Below are 14,913 nucleotides of genomic sequence, written 5' to 3' on the forward strand. Positions count from 1 at the left end.
GGACTTCCAGCATTAATTCCAGCTAAAATGCATCAACCGATAGAGTCAGAATCGGTTGTTTTCTTTGAGCAACATTCCATACTGATTCCATTCAGGATTTCGAAACCGGCTCCGGAATGAATTTGACGGATAGTTGGTATAAGTTGGTTTGGCGGCGCTAGTGTTCATCGTATATTAATTCAAATGTTTACACACGTTTTTTAAATATTTTTGTTCGATCATGGATGTCTGTTCTCTGTGATGTTATTCTGCAACTTTTTAAATAGAATATTTTTTGGTTGGACTAAAGTAGAGTACCGGAGCAAAAAAAATTAGAGGGTCGATGTCTTCCACAAAGTTGTAGAATATTATGTTTTGAATAACTTTTTCTAACATACCACAGACATCAGACCTCATTTTTGAGGCAAAATTGTTGTTTTTTTTTATAATTATGACCTAAAAATAAGTTTCAGTCCATCTAACCTATCTACTGAATGAATGTCTAATTAATGCGTTGTTTCTTCTTTCGTTGTTACTTTCTCGGCGACACTCGTAAGAAAACGGGAATAGGCAAATGTAATACAATACAAATGCCCACGCGATTAAAACAACACGCATAAAAACACAAACACTCGAGTCATTCGCGATAATACAAACACGGTCGCTAACACGATCATTCACGCATACCGAATACGCCCATGGACTCGCGATCATATAAAAGTCCTTGCGATTGAGGCAACATGGTAGCACTTACGAATTTATAAACGTGATCTCATGTGCCAACATACAAACATCCGCTCTCGCGCGATCATGTACCATTTATACATGCGAAGTTACATAAACGATAGCACGCGCGACATTCAAAAACTCACGCGATCGAATGCTTTAATATGCAAACGCTCGAGCATTTCGCGATGATACAGACGAACATGCAATTGCGATTATCCAAGCACAACTACGCCCAAAATTTCGCAAACACAAAAAAGCTCCGATGATTTAGTAAACGCTTTAGCACTGATAATCTGATCAAGCGCGAACAAACGCTCATTTCCACGCGATTGTGAAGTCCCTACGCACGCACGCCTGAACCGTACATTCAATATCACAATCAGAATCACGGCCCGCTGCATTTGGTCTTAAGTAGTGGGTAACATTTCCCGTCTCGTCTGCAATTGTCGTGAGTCATTCTGACTAGGAACCCTTTCGGGCACCAAGCTTTTTAGGGACGGAACCTTAACGGAAAACTAAGTCGTGTCTAATGCGATGACATTCAGGGGTTTTACAATTGTTCAAAATGAACGGTGTCAATCCTATTCCGGAACCGGTTTGGAATGTCAATGAATTCAGTGTCGATTCCCGCTCAAATGCAACAACCGATTCCCACTGAATCTGTTTCGGAATCGGCAGATGCATTTCAGTTGAAATCGGTACTTTAAGGATTCCGAATTAAATTCTGATTGGTTTGTCTGGATAACAGAAACACGGAGGGTAGTCTTGTAAGCCACTTTATTGACAAAGAGAAGTGTTGGAAGGAAGTGACTAATTAAAATGACGGTGACATTAAGCTTAGGGTGACCAGACGTTCTGGTTTCCCAGGATATGTCTTGGTTTTTAACTGACTGTCCTGGTGTCCTGGGACTTCAAGGAAAATGCTTGATTCGTCCTGGTTTTTCTCCTCCATGCCAATTTTTTTTTTCGCTGACTTGATTCATTTTGTTCGAACCATAAACAAATCAAACCGGATACAGTCGTAGACCACATTCGACATTTGATGGAACGATAAATATCTGAGCTTCTTCATGGTTTAAATCGTCTTTCAACCCTGAAACCGGCGAATTTTCTCCACATCTTTTGAAAAGTCACATTGACGTTTTGGTGACTCCGCTTATTCTCATATTTCAAGCATCTCTTGCCAGTGGCATTTTCCATCTTGCTGAAAATCCGCGAACATGTTTTCAGTTCGTAAAAAGGGGAAATAAAGTGCGACGTCAATAATTATCGTGGAACAACTTCATTACGCGCCCTCTCGGAAATTTTACGAGCTGGTCATTATGGATCCTTTTAAGGCTCACTGCCAGCAATACCATGGTGACGATCAACATGGCTTCGCGTCTGAACGTTTGACAGAGACAAACTTTCTGTGTTTACCAGCCTACGATATGCTACATAATAGAGAGTATGGGATGTCACGATCAATTTAATTAATCGAATTAATAATAATTTTTGTAGTTGTTTCAATCCTACCTCATTGACTTCAACATCAACGTATACCCCAAGGAAGACACCTAATACTCTTGATGTTTCTGTTTTACCCCAATGATGCATATCTAATGCTGAAGATGTCACGACCGTCCTTCGCGGATGATCTCAAGATATTTCGTCCGATTGGCTCAATTGGAAATTGAAGATTTCTTCAACATCAGTATCCAGTTTTGGTTGTTTCGTATAGAAACTATCTGCAGAAATTGAACGCGATTTTCTTGACTACCGAATACCTGTAAAAGAATCTGCCCAACACGTTTGAGCGGCAAGCACCATCAAATTGACTTTGCATCCGCGGGAAGGCGGGGTCCACATTCATTAGGACGGCTTTCATTCTATCAATTTTATAAAAAATAAACATTTCCCAAGTACTCCAATTTTGTTTATGATCTTGAGTTCGTAGAACCGGTTGGGCTATCAAAGTTAATTTCCCACAGGGCTGATGCAACCAGTAAAGTAATATTTCATTTCATTTCCGTAAATTGAAATATTTCCTCCGCTGGCTTGAGGAGCACTACGCAACGTTGCGTGCTAGAACATATCGATGTATACAAGTTCCAGCTTGTGTGCAATTACTCACTTTCACGATTCAGAGGATATACTCGAATTTGGTGGAACATAAAAGCTATTTAGTTGGGAACTTTTTTAGTTGTTCCAGGACCTGTGCTTTTATTGGCAAAATGTGAATTATGGCAAATGGCAATTACAAACGTTAGCTTTTTTAATCGAAGTAAATGTGTTTCGGAAATAGCAAAATTGCATTCAACTGGTATCGGAGTTGGTAAAAGTGAAGAATTTTCCCAAATACTTTGTATAGTGCATTATGGCCAAGTAGGTCAACCGATTTATAATAGCGTTGTACTATGAAACAAATTCATTTCCAGGAAACTTTTCAATCTCACCGAGTACTTAATTTAAATTTTACGAGAAGTGGATAATTTGAAAATTATTATTTTTATGACAATCCTGTTCTGGTGGTACCGGTCAAAGGCCCTACTGTTCCTGCGATTTTGTGCTAACTGATTTCAAATTCCACCAAAAAAGTTCCTTTTCCGGATCGTAGTGCAACTTCAAAGCCTTACTTTTTTGTTTGGTTCTTCTAACAACTCATTAAAACAAACAACTATTATTCATCACTTTATTAAATTTGAATATCACAATGGATCAGACAAAAATGCAAGAGTAAGTATAGTCATAGAGTTGTAAATGCTCATTATCAAAACATCTCGTTAAACCTAATATGTATAGTCATATATGAAATCCACCTTTCCTCACTCTGTCGCATTTCCCTGATATCCGCGTTGAACAAGTCGATCGATCTCAATGTTCCACCAGGGGTCCCCAGAAGCGTCGCGAAACGTCTGCTTCGTTCTCGCTCAGGAAAAAGTCTCGTCCGAGCTTCACGAACTCATCCAGCGTAACCTGCCCGTCACCATTCTTATCAATAACGGCAAACGAAACGGCCGCATCCTCGTCGGTTAGGCCCAGACAGCGGAAGAATAGTTTGAATTCATTCAACGAAATAGAACCGGATCGGTCCTTGTCAACTGCCTGTTTGGAGAGTAAAGAGGATTATAGAGTAAATGTAACTTTCAACAATGAGCGTTCAATCAAACCGTACCTTATAGAGATATGGAAGGAATCGGTGAACCTTCTTCTTCAGATCCTTATCGTTGACCACGTGGTGCATTTCGGCCAGGTACTGTTCGACTGTGATGAGATTGTAGGGTGAAATTTCGCCCCATTGCTGGACCCAGGTGTTCTATGTGAAAAAAAATATTCCGTTCTAGTATATATCATGCATTTTTATTCTATCTGACAACAAACCTCCATAATTTGACGGAACTCTTCCTTGGCCTGCTGATCCAAATGACCGAGAGAGCCGAACTTTTCCGTTAGTAGCATAAAATCGTCGTAAGAAATTACGCCGTCATTGTTCACATCCAGCAGGCCATGCAGGGTGCGCATTTTTCGTCGCCAAAATTCAGTGTTGCCCTGTTGAAAAAGAAAAGAATTTGTTGGATTATTCTCTAGTCTGCAGTTTTGAACGAAATTTCAAGCTTCTCATGTACGTACAGAAACTCATAAAATTTAGTTTTTTTTCTTTGGCAGGTAGATTTGTGTCATCTCTTTAAGTTTGAATGGAGAATGGAATAAAAATCAAAAACGAAAACAGCATTTTTTCCCACACCGTATGTTAGATCTTAATAAAATCAATCAGCTTATGTAGAATGTTGCTACAGTACTACAGTACAGTGCTGATTGATTTTTATGAAGATCTAACACACGGTGTGAAAAAAATGTTTTTTTCATTTTCGATTTTTACCTCATTCTCTCTTCAACCTTAAGCTCTGATAGTTTTTTTATTCATTCATCCAATTACTTAAATGCTGATGAAGGTATTGATGATTATGAGGGCGCGTGTACAGGTATAATGGAGTTTAGGGCAGAGGTAGAAACAATTGAAGGCTTCCACTGATATTTCGATAGTGAATGGATTTCAAGCATTGCTGAGAGACCTTGTACAGTCTGTTGCATTACGCGTATCAAATTAATTGTTAAAAGTCATGGTATGAATGATTGTGCTACCAGCCCCCCAAGTTTGAACTCATATCAACTGTAGAGCTACATACAAGATTGTGATCCGTACCGCATTAATTAAACGAACACGTTTTGTGTATTGGGGCGCACCTATTGACACACGTGGAATGATCAGGGAACCATGATCGTCAAAGTAAGCTAGGGGTAGCTGCGGTCAACCATCAAACAAGTTTATGCTCACTTGCACGTTCCAAACACAATTCGAATCGATAACAATCCAAGTAACAATCGTATCTTGTGTGTTTATGTTTTCGATGTTTTCATAATCCTAGTGACCTGTTTTCTTCAGCCGATTGTTACAGAACGGCTGCTGGTGAGATAAGTGTCTTCATGCGTTATTGATAGCAGACGTCTGCACGGGAGCTTGTAAGTGTTTGTGAAAGGATTTTGCTTCATTTTTGTTGCTTTATTTGCGATTGTTCGAAAAAACGGATTCCGTCTGTTTCGAATGAGACGAAAATGTAATAAAAGTAATAAAGAAAGTACAGTCTGCAGAAGAATATACCTTAGAGCAAAAAGAACTTAGATGCGATTGAATGTGTTCTGAACCTGACTGATGTGCACTGTAATTACATTGGCGTTGTGTTCGTTTCAGTCTTTGGTATTTTTCAGACTAAATTTTCCATTAACGAAAAAATAATTTAATTTATTTAATGTTTACCAAATCTGTGTAAATTATTTCGGAATAATATCGAAGCCTTCAATCGGGCACGCTTCTACTGTTGATCATTCTCTAATGTCGCGAAACGAGCAAAACCTTCCGAATCAAAACAGAGAAAATATGAAGATATACAAAACACCTCAAAAAGAGGTGAAAAAACTAATTTGTATAACCTGTTTCTCTCCACTTTGTAGTTTAAAATTATTCAGACCGGACACGACACCGCCGACCGGCTTAGTGAGCGCCTTTTTGTAGTGGTGTACGATCGGTTCCATCGAAGGATCGCACCAAAGAAGAAGAGTATGTAGTAGCAATAACAAAACCATCGCCTTGTGAACCGCTGCCGACTGACCTGGAGGAGCGATGCTGTAAATGCGGGTACACATGCTGTGTTGGGCTCTGTCAATATTGAATCCATCAAGTGATGCGTTATTTGAGCTGCATACAAATTGACCCTCACATCATATCTGCGGCTTAAGTGAGCGGCAAGTGCTTCAGTAGCTGATTATGTATGCTCCTCGGAATCATGTTCATAATAGAGTAGCGCGTGCGAGATGCTGGGTAGGTTGGGAAGAGATAGCCGAAAAGAATGATCTAGATGGATTATTGTTAGAGCAAGCTAAATAGGTAGTCATTTGACTGCTTTCATTTTAAGATTAGTTCAATTATGTTTAAAGGAAGAACAAGTGATTTTTTTGAAAATCTGCAGCATTTGAAATTGGGAGAATGAATTAATAAGACACAAAAAAAAATGAACAGCACGAAACAAAAACCTTATATTTCCGGAACTATCGCATTATCGAATCAATTATTAAAGAATCAAGCAACGGAAAAGCCCCTGGATTAGACAACGTAAACATGGAGTTGTTGAAATATGCCTCGATGGATACGATGGAAGAACTTAAACAGATCTTCAAATTCCACTTCAGTGGAAAGAAACGTTGCTAGTTCCAATCCCCAAAGTATAATGCGTACCCCACTTTGACAATTCCCTAGTCCACTGGGGACCCTTCATGAATTACATAACGCAAAAATTGACTCCCCCTCCCCCCATGTAACAAATTGTCAGGAATTTCTCTATCCCCCCTCCCCTATTACGTAACAAATTCTTCGAAAAACTTTTTTTTGTTTAGTAAAAACATGTTACGTAACGATCTAGCTTACTCCCCCTCCCCCATATGTCACAACATGTCACAATTTCTCGTACCCCCTCCCCACTAAACTCGTTACGTAATTTATGAATGGCCCCTGTCAATTTTATCAATCCTAGTATGCCCTGCTTAGATCTGTTTTCACGCCAAACAATATACGTCATTTTTATTGATTTCACTGCGTTTTTTGTCGTTGTGATTAACTTTTGAATGGAGTGATTTTTTTTTAAATGCTTTGAAAAACCTAGAGCGGATACAAATGCCAAGACGTTGCATTGTGAACGGATGTAGTGCAGTGTATGGAAAGGTTCAAACGGGATTTCATCGTTTTCCTATGGGTCACATTGCGCGTGAGGAATTTCAGCGAACACAGTGGCTCGTAGCTCTAAGCATGAATCCTCAAAATGTGGATAATTGCTACGTGAATGGACAGCATTTTCATGGAGGTAAGTTTCCAGTCGAAAACACAAAATGTTTAGTTCCAGTAAACATCCTCTTCCAGGAAAACCTGCTGCACCAAATGATATGCTACATCCAGATTGGATCCCCACACTGAACATTATGCGAAATGACGACAATGATCAATCTAGTTAGTGACGAAACATAACCTTAATTTTAAATTAATATGAGGTTGTTAATTTTTTGTTGTATCGTCAGGCAATTTCACATTATGTAATAATTTACCTGACATGAATAACAATGGAGATTGTGAGCCTGCTGAGAATCAGATGTGCGACCCTACAGAAGAAACAGTCCAAATTCTGACGACCCCTGAAGACTACGAAGAGGAATGGTTGGATAATCCCACTGAAAACGTTACTGACTTACCCAACATAAACTTTACAGATGAGAGTTTTTCAACTTGCACTTCAGATCACGTCAGCGGAATGATAATGCAACGGATACAACAATATCACTTCACGAAAAAATACGTCGATACGAGGAGGTAATGAGACAGCAGGTTGACGAGATATATCAATTGAAGAGATAATTTCTAAACAACAAACAATTCTCCAGTGCTTCAATTATAATCTAGATTTTTTCAAAAATAACGACAGCAAAGTTAAACATCTCACCGGCTTTACGAGTTATGAGACTTTGGAATTGGTATTTGGATTTGTTGAACCGGGAATATTGGTATTCTCCGATGTGTTAAGCAAAGCACAGGTGTTCATAATGGTATTGATGTACCTACGGCTAGGACTATGCTTCCCAACTCTAGCATATTCATTTAGCGTGTGTCCATCAACTATTGCTAAATACTTCTATTCAGGCATTGACGCATTGTTTAAACAACTAAAAGGATTAGTTAGATGGCCAATTGGAGAAAGTATCAGTTCCAACATTCCTCCAAAGTTTCACAAATTTTACAATGCTCCAATTGCTGTAATTCTGGATTGTTTTGAGGTGTTTACTGAGATACCAGGTGTTAAAGATTCAATAATTAAAATGTATAGCTCATACAAGCATTGCTACACAGTCAAAGAAATGATTGGTATTACATCTTATATCATTCATATCCAAACCATATTCAGGAAGATCTTCAGATAAATATGTAGCAGAAAATTGTGGCTTTCTTGACAAACTCATGGAGAATGACATAGTATTAGCTGATCGTGGTTTCACTATAAGAGATGCAGTAGACCAGAGAGGAGCTGGCCGATTTATTCTCCTTCATTTAACGCTTAAGCCGTAAAATGAAGGACGTACTGATGAACCTGAAACGTACTGATGAACCTTATTTAAACATTAAGCGAGGGTGAAGAAATCGGCCCTAAGACAGAAAACTGGAATACTAAGCACTCGGCTCCCAATAATACTTCTAAATCACAAACACAATGGAGAAAATGTATTGAACATAATTATAACGGTTGCTTGTGCGATTTTTAATCTTTGCCCTTCAATTGTTTCGCAAAACTAGCGTATGCTTCCCATTTTTTTAGATCTAGTTGTAACTACCTTCAATAAAGAGTATATAAACTAAAACTATTCGACCATTTTTAGTTTTCGCATTTCTCCTATATAACGCCAAACCAAGACGCTGACGCGGAGGGCTGAGTATCAGATACGAAAGATCGTACCATTTTTATGACCGAGTTATGTTCAGAAGAAAAGTTGGAAGTAGCCGTCGAATTCAGAACACACCGCGCGCTCGCTGGCTGTGTGCAAACGAGGAAGATGTATAGGTAGCGGACGTACAAGGAAACGTTAGAATGGCAGCCCAAGATCGAACAAGCTAGAACTACATTCGGTCATGATTCGGATCACCTGGATTGCTGGACCACGAAAACGATGTTATCGAGTTTTATTGGAATTAAAAATCCGATTTCGGAGAAATGGGTTGATAATGCGTTATGTTGTTCCTTACATAATTCAATATCAGTGAAAGAAAAACCAACACTACATACTAAAACCGTGTAGAGTAGTATCGCCCAATAATTTCTGGTGCCAACACTTCTAGGAAAAAGGATTGTGCTTTAGGTACTTGAATATCCCAAAACTCTTCATTGTTGTCCACTTTTACAAACACTGAAAATCTTGGGGCCCCAACTAGGAAAATCCCTTAAGATGCTCTTGTTAAAAAAGTTTGAATCTGGACCTGGTAGTAGTATGGATGACTGTGGCACATTTCAAGATTTCCGTTATTGTCCCGACGTAGGTATATAAGGCTGCTGTCGATGTAGTAGCATATTAATACTAAAGGCTAAAAGTCAATCTTTTGCAACACTAACAGTCACCTGCGCTGCCATCTCACAGAAATAATCGATGTGATTATTGTAGTTTAGCCGATCATTACTCCCAGCTGATTCAGGACGGGTTTGGATACTATTATTATGCCTTACACGGGGATCTGAACTCACGAAAGTGCTTTGCAGCTGCTGACTAGCCCCATCTCCGTTTTGTGGTGGGTTAGTTGTAACTTGACTCCATTCATCCAGTTTTTTATTGTGTTGGTGGCCTCCACCTCTGCCAGCATCTCCCCTGTTATCGTTAGTACTACGTCATCCGCTAATCCAACGATCTCGATTCCTTTGCGCAGCTTTAGCATTAGACACCATTATGTATGATGTTTCAAAGCGTTAGGTCCATGCTTCTCATCGACTTCTGCCACGAATTTATTTTGCAGGTCTCCATTTTGATAGAAGCTTTTCACAACATTGCACAATTATTGAGGGGCTTGCATTGTGTGCAACGGTACTGCTATAGCCTTCCAGATAGCACTGTTGGGCGCATTCTTGACGTGTATCGTTGTTACTGCGCAGTAACGATCACCCTCTTTCTTCTGCTTGGACGCTTTCTCTACTTTCTCTTATTGTCCGGATTACTTCTACAGTCGATCTTTCTTTCCGGAATCCGAACTGTGTTCGGCAGACCGCTTTCGCACTCCGTGCATTTTGTCGCCCTGTTCAGGATAACCATTTTTCATTTGATTCCCGATGTAATCCAACAGGCTTGTTGATATGTGTGATGCTCTCCTGGTGATTTCCTTGGTTTGGGAAGCAGCACCAACTTATGGATTTTTCATCTGTCTGGGAGATAGTCCACTTCAACGCATTTCGTCATCACCGTCCTGAACATGTTGGGTTCAGGACGGTGATCCATCGGAACCGGAAGCTTTCTTCGCTTTCTTGCTTTTTCGCCAATGCCAGAAGCTTGTCATTGGAGACCTACATATCTCAATGTATAAGTGGAAACCTGTACGATCGTCACTATGGAATTACTGTCTCAAAATTCTGAACAGAGTTGCCAGTCTTCTTGATATGTAGTAGTGTGTAGGAAAGAGGGAATGAGTCAGATAAATTATTGTTTGTGGCACTAAAAACTGGACTCTAACCGCACTGCGCACTTACCATTATTTCATTAAATTCTTCTCATAGACTGGTTAGTTCGACTGGTCTGTCTATGAAAGTACCATCTCTATCACTGGGAATACATGTGTTTTGACAGCTCGCAGTTTTGAGATCACTCGCACTTTGAAAGTGCGGAGTCCAGGTTGGTGGGAAGTGCGCAATAGTCACCGTCGTCGAATAGCTGTTACTACTGTAACTATGGGACCACTCACAAATTATGTAACGCAAAAATTGCTCAAAATTGACTCCCCCTTCTTCTATGTAACAAATTGTCATACATTTCTCAATCCCCCCTCTCCCATTACGTAACAAATTCATTGAAACATTTTTTTCGTCAGTAAAATCATGTTACGAAACGTTCTAGCTTACTCTCCCTCTCCCATATGTCACAATTTTGTCGTACCGCCTCCCCCTCTAAAAGTGTGACGTAACTTAGGGACCACCTATGAATAATTTCGGAGGCTAAAATGATTTAGAGGATTAACTAAAATTATGTGCTTCATTTAGACGTCTCAACTAGTCTCAACTCCCCTTAAATGATCAAAACTACAGACACATTATAACCAGACTAGTGAAGTGGCAAAAAGTGCTGGGGACGCTCACGCAAAGGTTATGGAATCTTCCGTAATGCCAGGAGACGTTCTGTAATCAAAACTATGTTTTCGAAGACGATTTATAGACAACAGTTAATTCTTTCTCATGATTGACGGGTCCAACGTCTGTTTCACAAGTTAACAGTAGTTAAAATAAATCGGATCTATCTCCCTTGATAAATGGGGTTACGATCAAAAATTGGTGAACGTCAACAAGACGCAGTTTTTCATCGTGCACTAAGAAAAACCTGCATACCCATTATTTTAAAGATGTATGTGTACCATCATGCCCACTCAAACGTTTCTAACATTTGCTCTTCAGTAATGAAAGTGGCAACGAAGTAAGAGAAGCAACGGGGCAAAATTTTACTTACACATCACGAAAATCCGAACTACGCGAACACCAAGTTATCGAAATTGTTATAAGTGTCCAAATCAACTGTCACCAACGTAATAAAAGTGTCCGGGAAACGTTTGTCTACAGCCAGGAAGATTGGATCGGGGGGTAAACGACAGCCGCAGGCCGCAATAAAGACGAAAAGAGTTGCCAGCTGTTTCAAGCGGAACTTCAGTCTCTCCGTTGGAGATGTCGCAAGCAAGCTGGGATTGTCGTCTACAGTCGTGCATCGAGCTAGAAGATGAGCCGATCGACTTACAAGAAGATGATGACTCCAGCTTCCTGGACAGAAATAAATGTCGACTGGAAGCTGCAGAAATTTTCAAACACCACACGTTGAACTGTCGAAGTTCGTTTAAAAATATCCCGTCTGGCAGGCCATCTGTTCCTGTAGCTTGAAGAGCGACATTCAGATCGCAACCAGAACCATCAACCAGGAAATTTATATGCAGGACACAACTGTTCCGTTCCGATTTGGAATCTTATCATTACAGAGAAGAAGCTATGGCATTATATGCCACGAACAACGTCCAGGTGGTGCCCAAGGACATGAATGTTCACATGTTTAGCAATCGTCAATCGAAACCTCAAGAAGGCGCGAAATACCCGCATCAGCGAAATACAGTTCGAGGCAAACTAGCGTTCTGTGTCGAGGACAGTAATCAAGAGGACTGTACAAAACTTGGAAGAAGTCAAACGAAAGGCTCGGCAATACGCATTCGCCAAAAAGAAAGCTTGAGTGATTTTTTTTTTGATTCTGGATGAATTAAACTCAGAAAGGAACATGGTTTAATTTTTGTAACAAAAAGCATTTAAAGTAGTATTTACACATATTATTCTTCGACCAATTTTGGATCGTAACACACTTTAATGAGTTCGACAAGCACTTCGAGTTTACATACAGAGGAGGATTGTGCTACACCAAACTACCGCACTAGATGTACATCATTGAAGTACAGCATAATCATCAAGAGTTCCAAGACATTCAGATATTTTGGATTGCGAGAATTTAGCTTGCTCCACGTCCTCCGAACTAGCCTATAGCTCTTAGCCTAGATGAAAATTCTCCACGCATTGTATCAAATCATGTACGCAAAATCCATTTCAATTATTTTCATTTCATTTATTAACACATTGTAAATATGAAAAAGAACAACAATTCAGTCAAGCTAATTCATTGTACCGTGCAAACGAAACAAAATTTAAGATAAAACAGAGAATACAGGTAGTCGAGGATATCTTTCAGAATGGTTCGAAAGATCTACATAATTCTAGGTTACATTGTTAATGTTGGCACCAAAGTATTGATCGATGAATTGGTTAACGAAATGTAGAACTTATCGCGACGGTACTTAAAAACTCATCTGTGTTAATAACTGCGATGCGAGGTAACAGTTGCGATGCCCATAGTCGCGTGTGTTACGAATGCTGAAACCCAACTTGTAGAGCACCGATCTGATAAAATTTTAGAGAAATATTGGTCTTTGAAAATTAAGAATATTTATAAAACTATAGCTAAGACCGTGTTGGACAGTCCAAAATGTAACAACAAAATAGAATGTGTTATTACAAGGAACTGTCGATTAGTTAATCGGAGGATTAGACAAAGTATTTTTTTGATCTTATTTATTCCTGAAATAGAAACTTACTAAAAAAGTCTGTTGGGTTGAATTGAAATTTAAACATTTGTAACTATTTATCCAGCAGTGTCATTACATAGTATTGAAACATTTTATCCTCGAGTAAGCGATGAAGACCGTGATCATCTGATCTTCTAACACTATTTACTTACCCTGTCTCGTCCACCCTTGGGCTTCCTTCGTGTGTCTTTCTCATCATCAGAATCCGAATCGGAGTCACTGGCATAAGCTCGTTCTGGTTTGCTGATTTTGCTCGCATATTTTCGTACACTTGTGGACACCAAGTTGGGCGCGTTCGTTCCGACCGCAACGAACTCAGTCTAAGAAAAAGAAATAATAAACCTTGATAAGAAATGCGTTGCGAGCTGTTGTCTGTGCAAACCATGCATCTCTAATGTGAAACTTTCATAATCATTATTTAATAGTTCCAGGTTCTGAACCATTACAAGTGAATAACTTTTCATCGATTTCTTCTTGGGCTGGTATTTTTTTATTTAATCTATCGTTGGTTAGTCTGCACAGTTAGAGCAGCTTTCAAAATGAAATAAACCTGAACAATCTGCACGAATCGTTGATTACCGATTCAAAACAGGTTTCCTCCCCCGATGAATGTAGAATTGAGTTATATCAAAATGGGCCCGTTCGTTGAATACTTTTCCAGTTGCGTAAATTTCAAGCTTACCTTATCCTTAGACAGCAGAGTGAAATTTGTCGAACCAAACGCAGCAAGCGAGCCCAAATTTCGTTCCCATAGCGGAAACGAGGACCGCGCACAAGTTCTCAACAAAGCAAAAGCCATTTTGGATGGGTTTCACATAAAATTGTATCGAAAATTAAAGTCAATATAATGAGCTCAGTTTTTGTCACGGTTGAAATTGGACGATCTTCAAAACACTGCACATCGATGTTATTTCACTTTATTCAAAACACTGTGTTTAAACAACCTACAAAACCACACTTTCAACTGTTCAAATTTTAAAACCAAACTCGCGTTCTCGAAATGCGTTGTGACGACGCTCGTGGCAGAACCAGAAATGATGAATTTGAAACTCGAACGAGGTTGGTTTCGGCGATCCCTGCCTGTGGTGCGCCTACCTATCGACGACTATAAAAACCTACTTTTGCTCTGCATGCATGGCACACTACCATCACCATAATCTTTCTTTCTGTTTTGCGCTGGCTATCCGCCTGCTGTCGGCGACCTTATCGTCTCTTTGTTTTGGTGCAATACTTTCGGGGCAACGTGCGTGCGGAGAGAGTATCGCCTTTCAAAACATTCGTTGAAACTTGATAGTAATTATTAGCCGAAATTTCAATTTAAATAGATTTTGTTGCGCTGTACCTTCAAACATTTAAGTGTATTGTATTCGGTTGAATTTTCCGCTAGGGTCTCGTAGAAAAATCAACAAGTAAAAGTTCATGTTTTTTTCGCACACAACCAAACAAACGTAGTCAAAACAGAAACAAAACTTCACCAAAACATCGACGCTCGTATCACAATATGTGCGGTTATGCGAAGGGGAGTTCGAGTTACGACGTAGTTCGCACTGTGTTTCCGGCAAAAAAGACTCGGAGCGTAGCAACCTACTTGCATCGCACGCACACTAGCATTTACCCTCAGCCAACTTTGTTTTCAACTCCATATCACCTTCACACAAGACGGGCTTCGACCGACACAGATTCTGTTCTTTCGCCTTCGGCCTTCGCCAACAGAGGAGACTGGAGCGAGAACATGTCAGAGCAGTAGCATTTGGCATGGAGATTCAACCGAGGGTACT

At 39.7% G+C, this 14,913-nt stretch overlaps 1 protein-coding gene across 1 annotated transcript; it reads right to left on the minus strand.

Moving 5' to 3' along the window:
* Positions 1 to 3,378: 3,378 nt before the first annotated feature.
* LOC131685779 (sarcoplasmic calcium-binding protein) lies at positions 3,379 to 14,442 on the minus strand. Its single transcript, XM_058969722.1, has 5 exons — positions 13,818 to 14,442; positions 13,288 to 13,455; positions 4,069 to 4,236; positions 3,863 to 4,003; positions 3,379 to 3,792 (listed from the first exon to the last, which is right to left on the minus strand). Exons 1-5 carry the CDS (start codon positions 13,932 to 13,934, stop codon positions 3,562 to 3,564), a joined length of 825 nt encoding a protein of 274 aa, XP_058825705.1. The 5' UTR covers positions 13,935 to 14,442; the 3' UTR covers positions 3,379 to 3,561.
* Positions 14,443 to 14,913: the final 471 nt, after the last annotated feature.

Source organism: Topomyia yanbarensis, chromosome 2 (assembly GCF_030247195.1).
Source record: "Topomyia yanbarensis strain Yona2022 chromosome 2, ASM3024719v1, whole genome shotgun sequence".
NCBI classification, from domain to species: Eukaryota; Metazoa; Arthropoda; class Insecta; order Diptera; family Culicidae; genus Topomyia; species Topomyia yanbarensis.